General features: G+C 36.1%; 2 protein-coding genes across 3 annotated transcripts in view; one reads left to right on the top strand and one right to left on the bottom strand.

Moving 5' to 3' along the window:
* Positions 1-11: 11 nt before the first annotated feature.
* The window catches only part of bbs12 (Bardet-Biedl syndrome 12), a 48,157-nt gene continuing 35,870 nt past the window's right edge, over positions 12-12,298 (bottom strand). Inside the window, exons 1-2 of one of the 2 annotated variants that reach the window (XM_028009500.1) lie at positions 4,293-4,373; positions 12-2,611 (exon numbers count right to left, since the gene is read on the bottom strand). In XM_028009500.1, coding sequence (XP_027865301.1) covers positions 738-2,603 — 1,866 coding nt within the window. In that variant the 5' untranslated portion in view covers positions 2,604-2,611; positions 4,293-4,373 and the 3' untranslated portion in view covers positions 12-737. Of the gene's footprint in view, positions 2,612-4,292; positions 4,374-12,298 lie in introns of those variants that run through there. The other variant, XM_028009501.1, reaches the window with a different exon arrangement.
* cetn4 (centrin 4) lies at positions 4,478-9,514 on the top strand. The gene is made up of 5 exons (XM_028009502.1): positions 4,478-4,628; positions 4,818-4,973; positions 5,044-5,172; positions 5,850-5,987; positions 9,230-9,514. Exons 1-5 carry the CDS (start codon positions 4,626-4,628, stop codon positions 9,317-9,319), a joined length of 516 nt encoding a protein of 171 aa, XP_027865303.1. The 5' UTR covers positions 4,478-4,625; the 3' UTR covers positions 9,320-9,514.

The raw sequence follows: 12,298 nt of genomic DNA, 5'->3' as shown, positions 1-12,298 counted from the left end.
TTAAAACATTTTTTCAGTTTATTCCCACAATATCTGCATTGCATTTCCACAAAGAATGACACTAAAAGCACTTGCAATGTTTTTTTAGATCTGGATTCTTGTTATTAGGTTGGAATCTATGCACTATTTTGTTTTTTTACATTTTCCATCCCACTCAAAACAATCCATCCTCATTTTTGCTAATCTTTATTTTAAATCCTAACAATTATTAATAAAATTGCATTTCATTAAAAGCAACAGCAAATTTTCTACAGTAAATATTTGTCTAAAGTTAAAAGTTGTCTATTTTTGAAAAGTCATGTGATATTTCCACCTCTGAACAAGTTTTATTTGGCTGGCCGGTGAGTTAAGAATGGATACTTGTGTTTAAAAGATTGCTGACCCTTGGACTGATTTAGATGTTAAGAAGCAAAGATTTAACAACAAAAAATCTCCCCCACCCCCTGGATTTTTAAAGAATAATTAATAATTAGTCAATTTCAAAAGTTTACTCTGACTATGTTGCAACTTTGAATGAAAAACCCAGGTCACTGAAATGTTTTCAAAAAGTTTATTTTTGAAGATTATGTCTCTCCCTAGTGGTAGAGAATAGATAGAACACTCTCTATATTATCTGTGTTATTGATGACAAGAAAACTCATATAACATAACTTTAACAAAAAAAATAACTTTACGGCAAATTGCAAAAGTTGGAAAACCAATAAATAAATACATAAATTATTTTGTTTTTGGAACAATCAAAGCAGCATCAGATTCCCCTCATTTTTTTGGCCAGTTCCTGTGATGATTTCTGCATCAGTCTGTAGAACTAGAAAAACTAGGTCTAAAGCTTTCCTCCAAGCTTCCTGCTTCACACTCAAGTTATCATAGATGTTCAAAGTCGGTGTTTCATCTGGTTTCGCTGCTGAGAAACCTGCATCCTCTCTTTTGCTCTGCGAAACAAGTTGCAAAAACTTCCCTGTGCTTATTTCATCTCTGTGAAATTCCGTCAGTTGCTTGCTGACAATAGTCCTAGCACTGGCTGCTGAGCACCTTCCGGTGTTAACCATTACAGCCGTTATGTAATCTATTAAACCATCTGCCATGAGTTGTAGCACGAGACCTCTGTAGAGGTTAGCTGCTGACCCAGTTTTGCTGTCTTTCACTCTGTTGTGTTCTGCTTGCTTTTGTAGCTGATGAACACAAAGCACCTCGGTTCCTCCAGCACCAGGCAACAGGGCTCCATCTTTCAGTGCATGGTGTAAACGGTACGCACAGGCCCAGAATTGGTCCTCCAGAGCTTGCAGCTTGCCATGTACACAACTTGTTACAACCACTGTGACCAGCCCACTATTCCTCCCAGTGGAAATGTTCACAGCTGTTAAAGATTTCCTCTCATAGCTGCTGAGGTCCCTCCAGATCTCAACATTAACACCATCACCGACACAAGACTCCGTTAACTGCGTGGCATAGTTTACTGGAATAGCTCCAGTTGAGCTGCCAATAGTCTTCAAAACAGAAGAGTTGACCTTTTCCACCACGAGAATCTGATGCCTACAACAGTGCCGGATGACCTTCTGGCTGACAAGGCCAGCAGTTAGTATCAGTTTCACTTCCAGGTTCAAGAGTAGTTTCACAACCTTATCCACCCATTCATCCTCTTCGCTTGAAGCTGACAAATCCAAGTCCTCACGCACACTTTGTTCACCTGGTAGGCTTTTGAAGCCCAGATGGCGGTAGGTCTGAGACAGATCTCCAGTAATAAGAGCAACTTTCAGGGATTGTTGTTTTAACATATGAGCAACTACAGCCTGCTCGTCAGATAAAAGAAGAATGCAGCCTTCAACAACACATGCGCAGTCCTCTGGTAAACCAGAAACAAGACAGGTTAACATTTTTGAAATGTCAAACAAGGGATCGCTGATATGTTGTTGGTTTGTCTTTAACAGCATCTGAGCAGCTTCAACTGCCAATTTCATAGTCTTTTCACAACCATGGCTCAAAGACTCAGCAATGACTATCATATCAGGCTGATCAGGATGCCGAACTGTGGAGAGCATTCCCGACTTGGTCTCACAAAAATGTCGGCTGAACTTAACCTTTCTTTGTCCACTCTTGCTTAGACACTTGTCATGAAAGTTTGCCATCTCTGTAGATACGTTGGTAGAAGCTTTCTTTGTACCTCCAGGTGCAGCAGTGCATTTCTCCATTACAGTGAGGTCCTTGATTGAAACTGAAAATTTCTTGCAAGCATCCAAGCAAATATCAATCCCCTCAGACATAGCTGTGATTATGTGCTGAACTGAAATGCCTCTCTGGAGGCTGTCCAATGCAGCATGGCTCCAAGCTCCTGCAAGAAACAGCAAGCATCCAGACCCTGTGCGGTACTGCTGATGATGGGCTCGAACAGTCTCATAAACCAGCTGACCCACCGTGCATGCAGGTTCCAGGTTCTCAATGATACGAAAGCATGAGCACACCAGAACTGAGTCCCCACTCGATTCATCTTGGATGAACTTGTAGTTTTTAAACGGACCAACGGAGGACCGTATCCTTCCTGAAAGTGCTGAGAGTTTCTGGAGTCCAACATGTTGTCGACTGTTTATTACTACGCCTTCCAGCATTATCCAGACTGAAAAATAAAAGAATCAGAAACACTCAGTGTCAACAAATATTATCTGTTTACTTAGTAAATCTGCTTAACATTATTTGTGGAAAAAAGGTTAAACAGTTTTTAATTTTAGCATAGTGCTCTAGAGAATGCTATAATTTTCCAAAGATTATAGGCGTCCTTACATTAATGTTGGGTTTAGGTCAATGCTTTACATTTTATTTGGCAGGAATGTACTTTTCAACATAAAGTTTAACTCAGGACAAAAAGATCAGCATAAGAAAGGACTAATTACTAATACTAAATATGTCAAGTTGATGCGTCACACTTCAGTAACCTCTACATGACTGCAGCATTTGGCCAGGAGGCAATGTCTCCAGGTGGTAAGTAGGTATACTAAATAAGCAGGTATACCAAAATAATATAAGCCAACTATTGTCTTCTTCACAAATGAAGTTAAGTACAACACCTAAAGCTTAAACAATCATAATGCAGCCCATGGCCAATAATCACTTTTCTTTAAATCAAGTAGAGGAAAATAAAAATAAAAACTAATATCTGCACAATTACTGTAAATACGCAAATGAATCAGGAGTTAAAGAAGTGGTTCCAGATCACAGAGAGCTGTTGCACTTGGGCCACTGACAGGAAACGAGGCCCCAACATCAGAGCTGCCATTTGAAACAATGAAATGGGTTAAAAATTCTTCAAGAAAGTAAACGAGTGCTGGACAAGCAACTCCAAACAAAACAGTAAATGTGAAAAATGGAAGCATAATGAATCAGTGTAGAAAATTCAAAACAACATTGCCTTGAAAATTGGAAATACAAAATAAAAGAAATAAAACTCAAAAGTATAGAATCAGGACTCAAAGTTTAGAAGCACACTGTAAGAACTTGGTTGAAAGAAAATAAGATAACAAATTTGCATATTCAGAGGGAATGATGCTAGAATAATTGTTTGGTATCATGCCAATGAAACATTAACCACTACTTTAAGAACACCATCACATTTCCACAGTCTGTGATGATGTGGAGCTGTATTTCTATTTGTGTCCATACAAAGTAAGTTTGGTGATATTTAAGTCATTATTCAAAATAAAAATACATTTGTTCAATGAAAAAAAATATTTTAACATCTGTTCAGGAAAGAATTGTTAAACGACACAGTCAACAACCAGTGCAGACTTAAGTTTGACTGGAAACAGGTGGAAATTGGAAAAATAGAGCTTTGCATACAGAGCTGGTCAGTCAGCTTCAATACAAGAATGTTGGAACATTCATGAAGTTCAAAGCATGCCTCAAAAAAGTGAACCTGTCAGACAACACGGAGATACAAGCAAAAAGTTTATTTCATGATTTCAAGCCCTACTTGTTTATTTGATCTGAATAAATCGTGGGCCATTGAGAACAATACTGTGATTTAATCCTAATGCAGTATACTAACATAAAAACTAGAATGTGATGCTCTAATTCCATACTTTACAACATTCACATTGGTTCAAAATCATTCTAAGTCCACTTTTAAAATAAATATAAAATATTTACTTTATATTTAAGACGTTTTGCAGATAAGGCGCATGCAGGCTACCATTAATAGTATTATTAATTAAGTTACCCGTTTTATACCTGAAATACAATAAAACAGTCTTTTCTGAAAAGACATAACTGTTCGAATTGTATTCATGAAAACGAGCCGTTACCTTTATTTTTTAAGTCTGAACCATTTGTTTTGTTCTAAGCTCTCTTCCGGACGCGCGGGCTTAAAAAAAAAAACAACAAAGAAACAATGCGCATGCGTTAAATGCCCTAGTTGCTGGGCAACAAAAAAAGACTCAAGTCGATTGGTGGAAACTTTTAGAGCCCACCCGTGCTACTTTCAGATTGGCTAACAAGACCAGATTCCGTTTTTTCCTATCTTCTATTGGTTGCCGGCTGTGTCCGTTAAAAATACAACCGTTGCTGCATGTTTTGTTGACATCTAATTAGCAAACACAACGCTGAAGTTTTCTTCTTTGGTGGATTCGGGGTTTTAAATGGTAAAGCTATGCCGAAGTGTTTAATATCTCACGTCTGCTCTGTTCACAATGTTTTATGTTCATTTTAGTCTTAAAGGCGTTGATTTGTTGTCTCATTCATTAGCCGAACGAGAGCTTTCGCTAGCTAGCTTGGTTCTTTTAGACATAAGGCGTTTCTTCGGGTAATTTCTGATCATGTCTGCTTCTTAGGCTACAAATTACCGGAAAACTGCTGCCTCAGCGAGCCAAAAGAAAAAGCCAGGCTCCAAATCTGATCTGACGGAGGAACAGAAGCAGGAGATCAAAGAAGCTTTTGATCTGTTTGACACAGATGGAACTGGAACAATTGACATCAAAGAACTCAAGGTGGGCTTTGGTAAAGATCAAATGTCATTGGTGCTCACAGAACCTTATTGGCTATTTATCTCCCCTACAGGTTGCCATGAGAGCCCTAGGCTTTGAACCAAAAAAGGAGGAAATCAAGAAGATGGTTTCAGATATTGTCAAGGATGGTTCTGGAACCATTGATTTTGATGACTTTCTTTGTATGATGACCCAGAAAATGGTGAGTGTATGGACACATTGTTCACTGTTCACCCTGACAGTTAAAAAAAGCCTTCAAAGTAAATTAAACTTTTATTGTTCTAGTCTCCTATCTCCTAATTAATTGATTTATATTTCAGACAACGTCAAGTAATGCCTCCTTAAAATAACACAAAGCCATTAATGTCTAAAGTGCTGGCAACAAAATTGAGTACACCTGTAAGTGTAAAGTTGTTCCCAACATGACAGTTCTTATGTAGTCCCAAACCATGACACTCTTACCACCATCCTTGACTGTGGGCAAAACACAGTTGTCGTCGTACTCCTCACCACCGCACATGCTTGATCCAGATATGTTTATCATCGTCTCATAAGACCACAAGACATGGTTCCAGGAATTCACGGTCTTAGTCTGCTTGTCTTCATCAAACTGTTTCTTTATAGTGTAATTACAAAATATGCTTGTTACATTTACTTTAAAAGAAGTACATTGTTTAAAATAATTGTTTAACATGTTTTTCTCCATTGGCAACTGAAAATGAGGCAACATTCCACCAGGACAATGTTCCAAATTTCAACATATTATAAAGAAGACTAGTGTTGTTCTATCATTAAATGGGTTTGGCAAAAAGGCTCAGAAGAGAAGTTTTAACCTGTTTACAGTAATTCCACGTTTACTGTCTCCTGTGATGTTAACAGAATGAGAAGGATAGCAAAGAGGAAATAATGAAGGCTTTCCGACTGTTCGATGATGACTGCACAGGAAAAATCTCTTTCAAAAATCTCAAGAGAGTTGCGAAAGAGCTGGGAGAAAACCTCACAGATGAAGAGCTGCAGGTAACTTTGGATCTTTTATTTTATTGCTAAATTATCTATTTCATCTGATAAGTTACAGTAAAAGTTACTGTGATAAAAAATATATTTCTTTTCTTGAGCTACAGTGCAATAACCACATATGTGGGCTGTAAATGAATCATCAGTGAAATGATATTAAGAAAAATATCATAATATTCCTAATAATGAGAACAAAACACAAAGAGGATAAAAGAACTCTGACACATGAACTTAAGAGTCCAAAGTAGAACTATTTATATTAATATGTGTTGGAGGTCATTTATTATTGTATGTACTACTCTCAGTACCCTCCAATCATAAAAATAGGAACATCTCAAATTGTAATATCATCGAAAATAATATTTTCATTTCATTAACTTATTTTAAAAATAAGTACAATTTTCTTTAATTGTTAATGATTATTTACAGCAAATGTAAACCTCCAAATTCAGATTCATTGAAACTTACAATATTACATAAAATTGATTAATAATATGACTTTGCATTCAAATCTGTGTGTCTACTCAAAAATGTGTCCAGTAAATTCACCTATTACTTGGTTGGAGGTCCTTTTGCTTGAATTACTGTATCAGTGCAGCAGGGCATGGAAGTAATCATCTTGTGGTTGTGCTGAAGCGTTCAGGAAGCCCAGCTTGCTTTAGTGCTGGATCTGAATGGGCTTCTCTTCACTATCCTCTTAAGGTTACAGTTATCCCTGTTTCTCCCACACTTTTTTCTTTCACTCAACATTGTCTTCCTCATGGATGTGTATGATGATATTTTAATTTAATGAGATGATTCTGGAGAGTCTAAATTCTTTTATGGATCAGCTAAATTAAGGTTGTTCTAGTTTCTCCTACCTTGGTATGCATTCCTATCTGATATGTATTACACCTATCTGGTCCAAAGAAATACACATACCACGAGAACTCTCTACAAAAAGCTTCAATCTGCGTAAAAGGTGCAAACTTCCAATGCAGGTGATGGAGGCCGCTTCAAATTAGTCTTCTTCATTCATATTAGTCATTACCAAGTGGTTATCTCTCACTGTTCTCAAGTCGGATGTCCTTTTCTTAGTATTTTCGGGGTTAGAAATTAAATTTTTAGAAAACAAAAACGTTGCTAATATACCATGTTAAAATGCTTAAATTTGTTGCATGAGAATATTTGATAAGGAAGTTATTTGGATGACATGTACATCGTTTTATTTGTGTGTCGTTTACAGAACAAATTTAATTTGTTCAAACACAATTTGTATCTTGGAAGTGAGTAAGAGGAAACGACTTTTTGAAATAAAATACAATTTCCATTACTCAAGTCACTGCCTCATGGCATTGCTGCTGTCGGCAGTTCAGTATGTCACAATAATCTGTTGATGCAGAGAATTATGCTGCATCCGACATCAGCTTGGTTGATGCTAAGTACAGAAACTTGTCACTTTTTCCTTTATTGCCCACATCTTATTTGGCCCTGGAGGGAGCGGCTTCAACTGAAGCTGAGGTCATGGTAGGATCAGAAAAAGCAGAGAAACCACAACTCAGAAGCGATCATGTCGCAGCAACACACGTAGCCTGTTGCCAAAACAAAGCCAGGGTTGCAAACATCTAGTAGAGCAGAATCTGGTTTGACCATCCAGATTAATGCATGAAGAAAAGTTCAGATTTAAGACATTCATATTTAGCACCATTCAGCAAAAAATTCTAATTCAGATGCATTATCTTGAGAGGTTCATCATTATAACACAAAAATACAGAGTTGTGGTGCGCCGGTTCTACACTGTTCAACCTTGGATTATTACATTTACATTATCACACCACAATCAAAGCCCCACGAACACAAATACTGCTCTAGCATCTAATATATGTTGTATGGTTGTATAGTTTATCATCACAATAAACCAAAATTCTTATGACAAAAAGAATTTCTCAGTAACAGTGAAAGGTGCAATAATTTCACATCTCTAAACTGTAGGTTCCAGAAACGCTTTAAATAGTTTCCAAATTTTACACTAATTCAAGCTTTATACAGCACCTCTTCAGTAATGTCGGTAGTATCGAATGCACAGCTTTCAGTCATTAAATAAAAAATATGTTAAGGGTAAAATGTTAAAATCCAGATCAACTGAATGATACTGAATTTTAAAGGGGGAGTCTTATGTAAAATCAACTTTTTTGAGCTTCACATGATATCGTAATGTTATTCTCTCATTAAAAACAAACCTGGATGCTGCTTTGATTCTTTCATGTATGTCTGAGGAATCCTCGATTCTCTGGTGGCAAACATTTAGGGGTGCCTAAACGCTTGCTTATACACAGCACCCTCTATTTACCCAAAGCTCCTTCTCAGAGCTGCAGTTTCCAGTTGAGCCTCTGCCTCACACAGAAACCCTCCCCTCCCCCCACTCCACTCCCAATCAGCTCCACCAGACTAGCGGCAGATGCAATTAGCAAACACCTGGGGGAATTGCATGTCTGCTGAGCTCATCATAGGAACAACTTCTCAGTCCAAAGCTCCTATGTATGCTTGTAAATGACACCATGGATTAGTATTGCTGTGATGATGTGTTGAAGGCGGAGTGTCTGAAAGAGACAGAGGCCAACTTCAAGGCATCAAATTGCAAAATCAGATTGCTCTTAAGTAATGCCTGATATATAAATTATTTTCATAACTGAAGTTACTATAGTTAGTTGGTTGCAGAATAAACTGACACTATGTGCCTGGAAAATACATAAAAATCCCTCTTTAAGTTTTGTTAGGTTTTGTCCTTTAGAACAATGGCTGTAGAAGCAAATATTGTTCCACACAAAGCTATTTTTTTCTCAGACTTATCCAGGTCTAGAAAATGATAAAAAATAAATTCCTAGCTGAATTTACTTTGAATCTTTCTACCAGCTGTGTTCTAAAACCTTGAAAAAGAAAAACGGAAATGTTTAATTCTAAAAAAAAATATATATATATATCACAATATCTTCTCTATGTAAATTAGACATCTTTTTTATTGTGGAGTTCAGCAAATTGTCATTTTGCAGTTTAAAATATTTTATTCTTACTTTCATGTAGTGTAAAAAAAAATATATATATATATACATGTATATATATATATATATATATATATATATATATATATATATATATATACATGTATAGTGTATATACTGTATACTGTATATATATTGTGTGTATATAAAAAATATGGATTGTTTCACACAATTCCCTCCTTAACATTCATATTTGTCGGCCTTCAGGAAATGATAGACGAAGCCGACCAGGATGGTGACGGAGAAGTCAACGAGCAAGAATTTCTACGGATAATGAAGAAGACCAATCTGTACTGAAGTGTGTTGCAGTTTTAAAACCTTTTCAGGATTAAATTCTGACCTTGTTCCAACTATTTTTACTGTAGCTTTTCTGGAACTAAGACAGGCTCTCTTTGTAAATAACTTTTTTAAAATCCTTTGTCTTTGTACAGGTCCTTTTTTTCTATTAGACAAATAAAAACAATCACAGTTTTGTCTCATGTTTGAACTGATCGTGAAGTGTCAGTTTGAGAAGTTTTTTTTTTTTTTTTACCAACTTTCTTGTTGAAACGGAGGTGGTGCAATGCAGAAGCAGGTTACAGCAGCTCATGGAGATCTTAGTGAAAGTGATTTCAGTGCATTGCATTCACTGTTGTGCAACTTGCAAAGCGCAGCGTGCCAATGATGGTCAGACAGACAGACATGACTAAGTTGATGTTGACTAATTCGAATTATCTTACTGTAAATAGAAATCAGCAGAATAAACCTGAGATGAGTAAGTCAGTAAAAGTGACTTTCATTTCATGCTTTGAGCTGAACTAGGTATCGCCTGAACGAGATCTGTTTTACCTACCTACATCTTTTGATCATCTTATAGGAAAGATGCTCCTGCTGATTAATTGTAACATGGAGCGGAAGTCTGCTTTTGTCCAAAACATCAAACCTTGCTTAAATAAACAGGATATGTAATGACGTGTTTTTCCGAACCGTCAGACGGCTGTCTATTATTTTGAGGATGCTTGCCACTGATTATGAAAGTTGTGATAACCTGTTCTAGACAGCGACAGAACCTCAGGTGGAAAATTTGAAAAGTTCTCTCTCAATATGAAATCCAACATTTGAAAAACATTCCATACAAGAAATGTTATTGATATTTCATATTGTTATGCCTGGTTTTATCGAAAAGGATTTTTCAAACATTTCTTTGCAGATTTCTTTTGTTTCTGCTCTTTTATTTTACTTAAGTCTTTCAGATTATTAAATACAATATGACCAAAAATAAAATTCCATTTTCATTTTCGATTTCTTTTATTAAGGAAATAAAGCTATACCACCCAATTGGTTCTTTGTGAAAAAGTCCCTCTACACCTAACAACTGGCTGTCATATCCTTGGCAGGAATGACAGATTGATTTAAAGGTCACACAACAGTAACTCAATTGATTTAGGTTCAGACTTTGACTATGCCATTCATAACATTTTTGAAGCCATTCAGAAGTGGATTTCTGATTTAGTTTTCTGTGAGATCCAAATCTGCTTGAGGTTACTTATGACATTAGGAGATTATCCTTCAGGATTTTCAGGCAGAGAGCAGAATTCATGGTTCCATTAAGACCTGCAGGCCGTTCAGGTCCTGAAGCAGAAAACCGACCCAGATCATCTACCACCACATTTAGCTGCTAGCATGTATTTTAATTAAATATTTTAAGTTTTAAATACAACCATCATGGAAGGCCACTTTTGTCTCAGTCCATAGAATATTTATGTTTTTTAACAGAAGTATTTTGTATTTTATGGCCTTTTTCTTTTGCCTTGGGACACTCCTTACATAGATCCCATTTTTGACCAGACTCTTATTTTTTAATCACTAACAATTACCTTAAAGAAGCCGAGGAAGTGTTCTCGATTCTTTTCTGACTTCCTGAATGAGTTGGAATCTTGGGGTAATTTTGGTAGGCCAGAAACCTCTGTGGATAATGACCCCCTGTATTTTACTGGAGTCCTCAAGCCTAAGATATGGCTCAGTAACTTTTTCCAGACAGATAAATATTAATAACTGATTAATATCTCACATGTTTTGATATCTTTCAGCTTACTTAATGTCATAAGGTAAGTTCTGTTACTTAGTTGCTGAACCTACAGTTTTAAAAACTGAACCCAGCTTTACCAAAAATGGCGGTTAATTTAATTTGAAACACCTCTTTGCCTTAAAAAGTGACAATTAAAAACAAGCTGAAGAAATCTACACTGCTTATTTATTATGGACCAAACTAAATTGCCAAGCTTGAACCTGCTAAGATGAAACTTGGAATTGCTTTAGGTGAGCCATATCAAAAGGCCAGTTTTTCACTTGCTTGCATCATGTAACCTGCTATGACTCAAATCCATCCACTGTGTTGCAGTTCAAAGTGCTCCACTCAACAGGTGAGAGCTGAAACACAGATCTGAAGCTCACTTTGAGTGGACCAAGGAACTAAAAGGTGCCTCAGTAATACGCATCCTGATATTATGAAGGCAAGTAGCTATTCTGAAAATATGGATACTATTTTTTTTATATCTATTTTATGTGAGAGCTTATAAGAAATCAATATCTTACCCATAGGATGTGACTCTTGAGCAGGCCCAAGAATGAAGAAAGTGATCATGCTGGAGCTCCTGTTTCAGAAGGGTGGCAGTGGTTTATACAGGTGTTATTTTAAATGATAAACAATTGTTATTTAGCTATTTATTTCTGACAGAGTATCCAAGAATCACCAAACCGTTTGAAGCATATACTGGAAAATCAGCTTTTTAATCTTGACATGTTTATAAGTCATTTTCATCAAGCCAAATTTCTGAGTGAAACATTTTCTTATGGTTTAGGATTTCAAATCATATACAATTTGATCTACTTTAACATGAACTTTAAAAACAATTCAGTACTCAACACCCTAAAACTGTTATGAGTGACTTAAATTATGTACAAAAAAAAAAATACATTAGAAAATGCTTTTATTTTTATTAGTCAGAAATATTTTGGTTTATAATGACAGGAGCAAGTAAAGTTGATTTTGGTATCAAACAACCCAAAGTAATTTTTAACACAGAGTTCAGTTTAAGAGAAATCCATGTGGAACTACAGCAAACATAAACACACTATAAAATAATAATAATAATCAACAGCTATGTTATTCACTAATAAGAGCTCTAGTCTGTAGTTTACACACTGGCCTACTTTCACTCATATTAGAGGAGCTAATGATTGTTAATAAAAGTAGAGACTCAGACTTTGAGTTTAAATATAGTTTTTAAATGCAAG

This window comes from Xiphophorus couchianus, chromosome 23, assembly GCF_001444195.1.
Source record: "Xiphophorus couchianus chromosome 23, X_couchianus-1.0, whole genome shotgun sequence".
NCBI lineage: Eukaryota > Metazoa > Chordata > Actinopteri > Cyprinodontiformes > Poeciliidae > Xiphophorus > Xiphophorus couchianus.
This window is presented reverse-complemented; position numbering and strand designations above follow the sequence as displayed.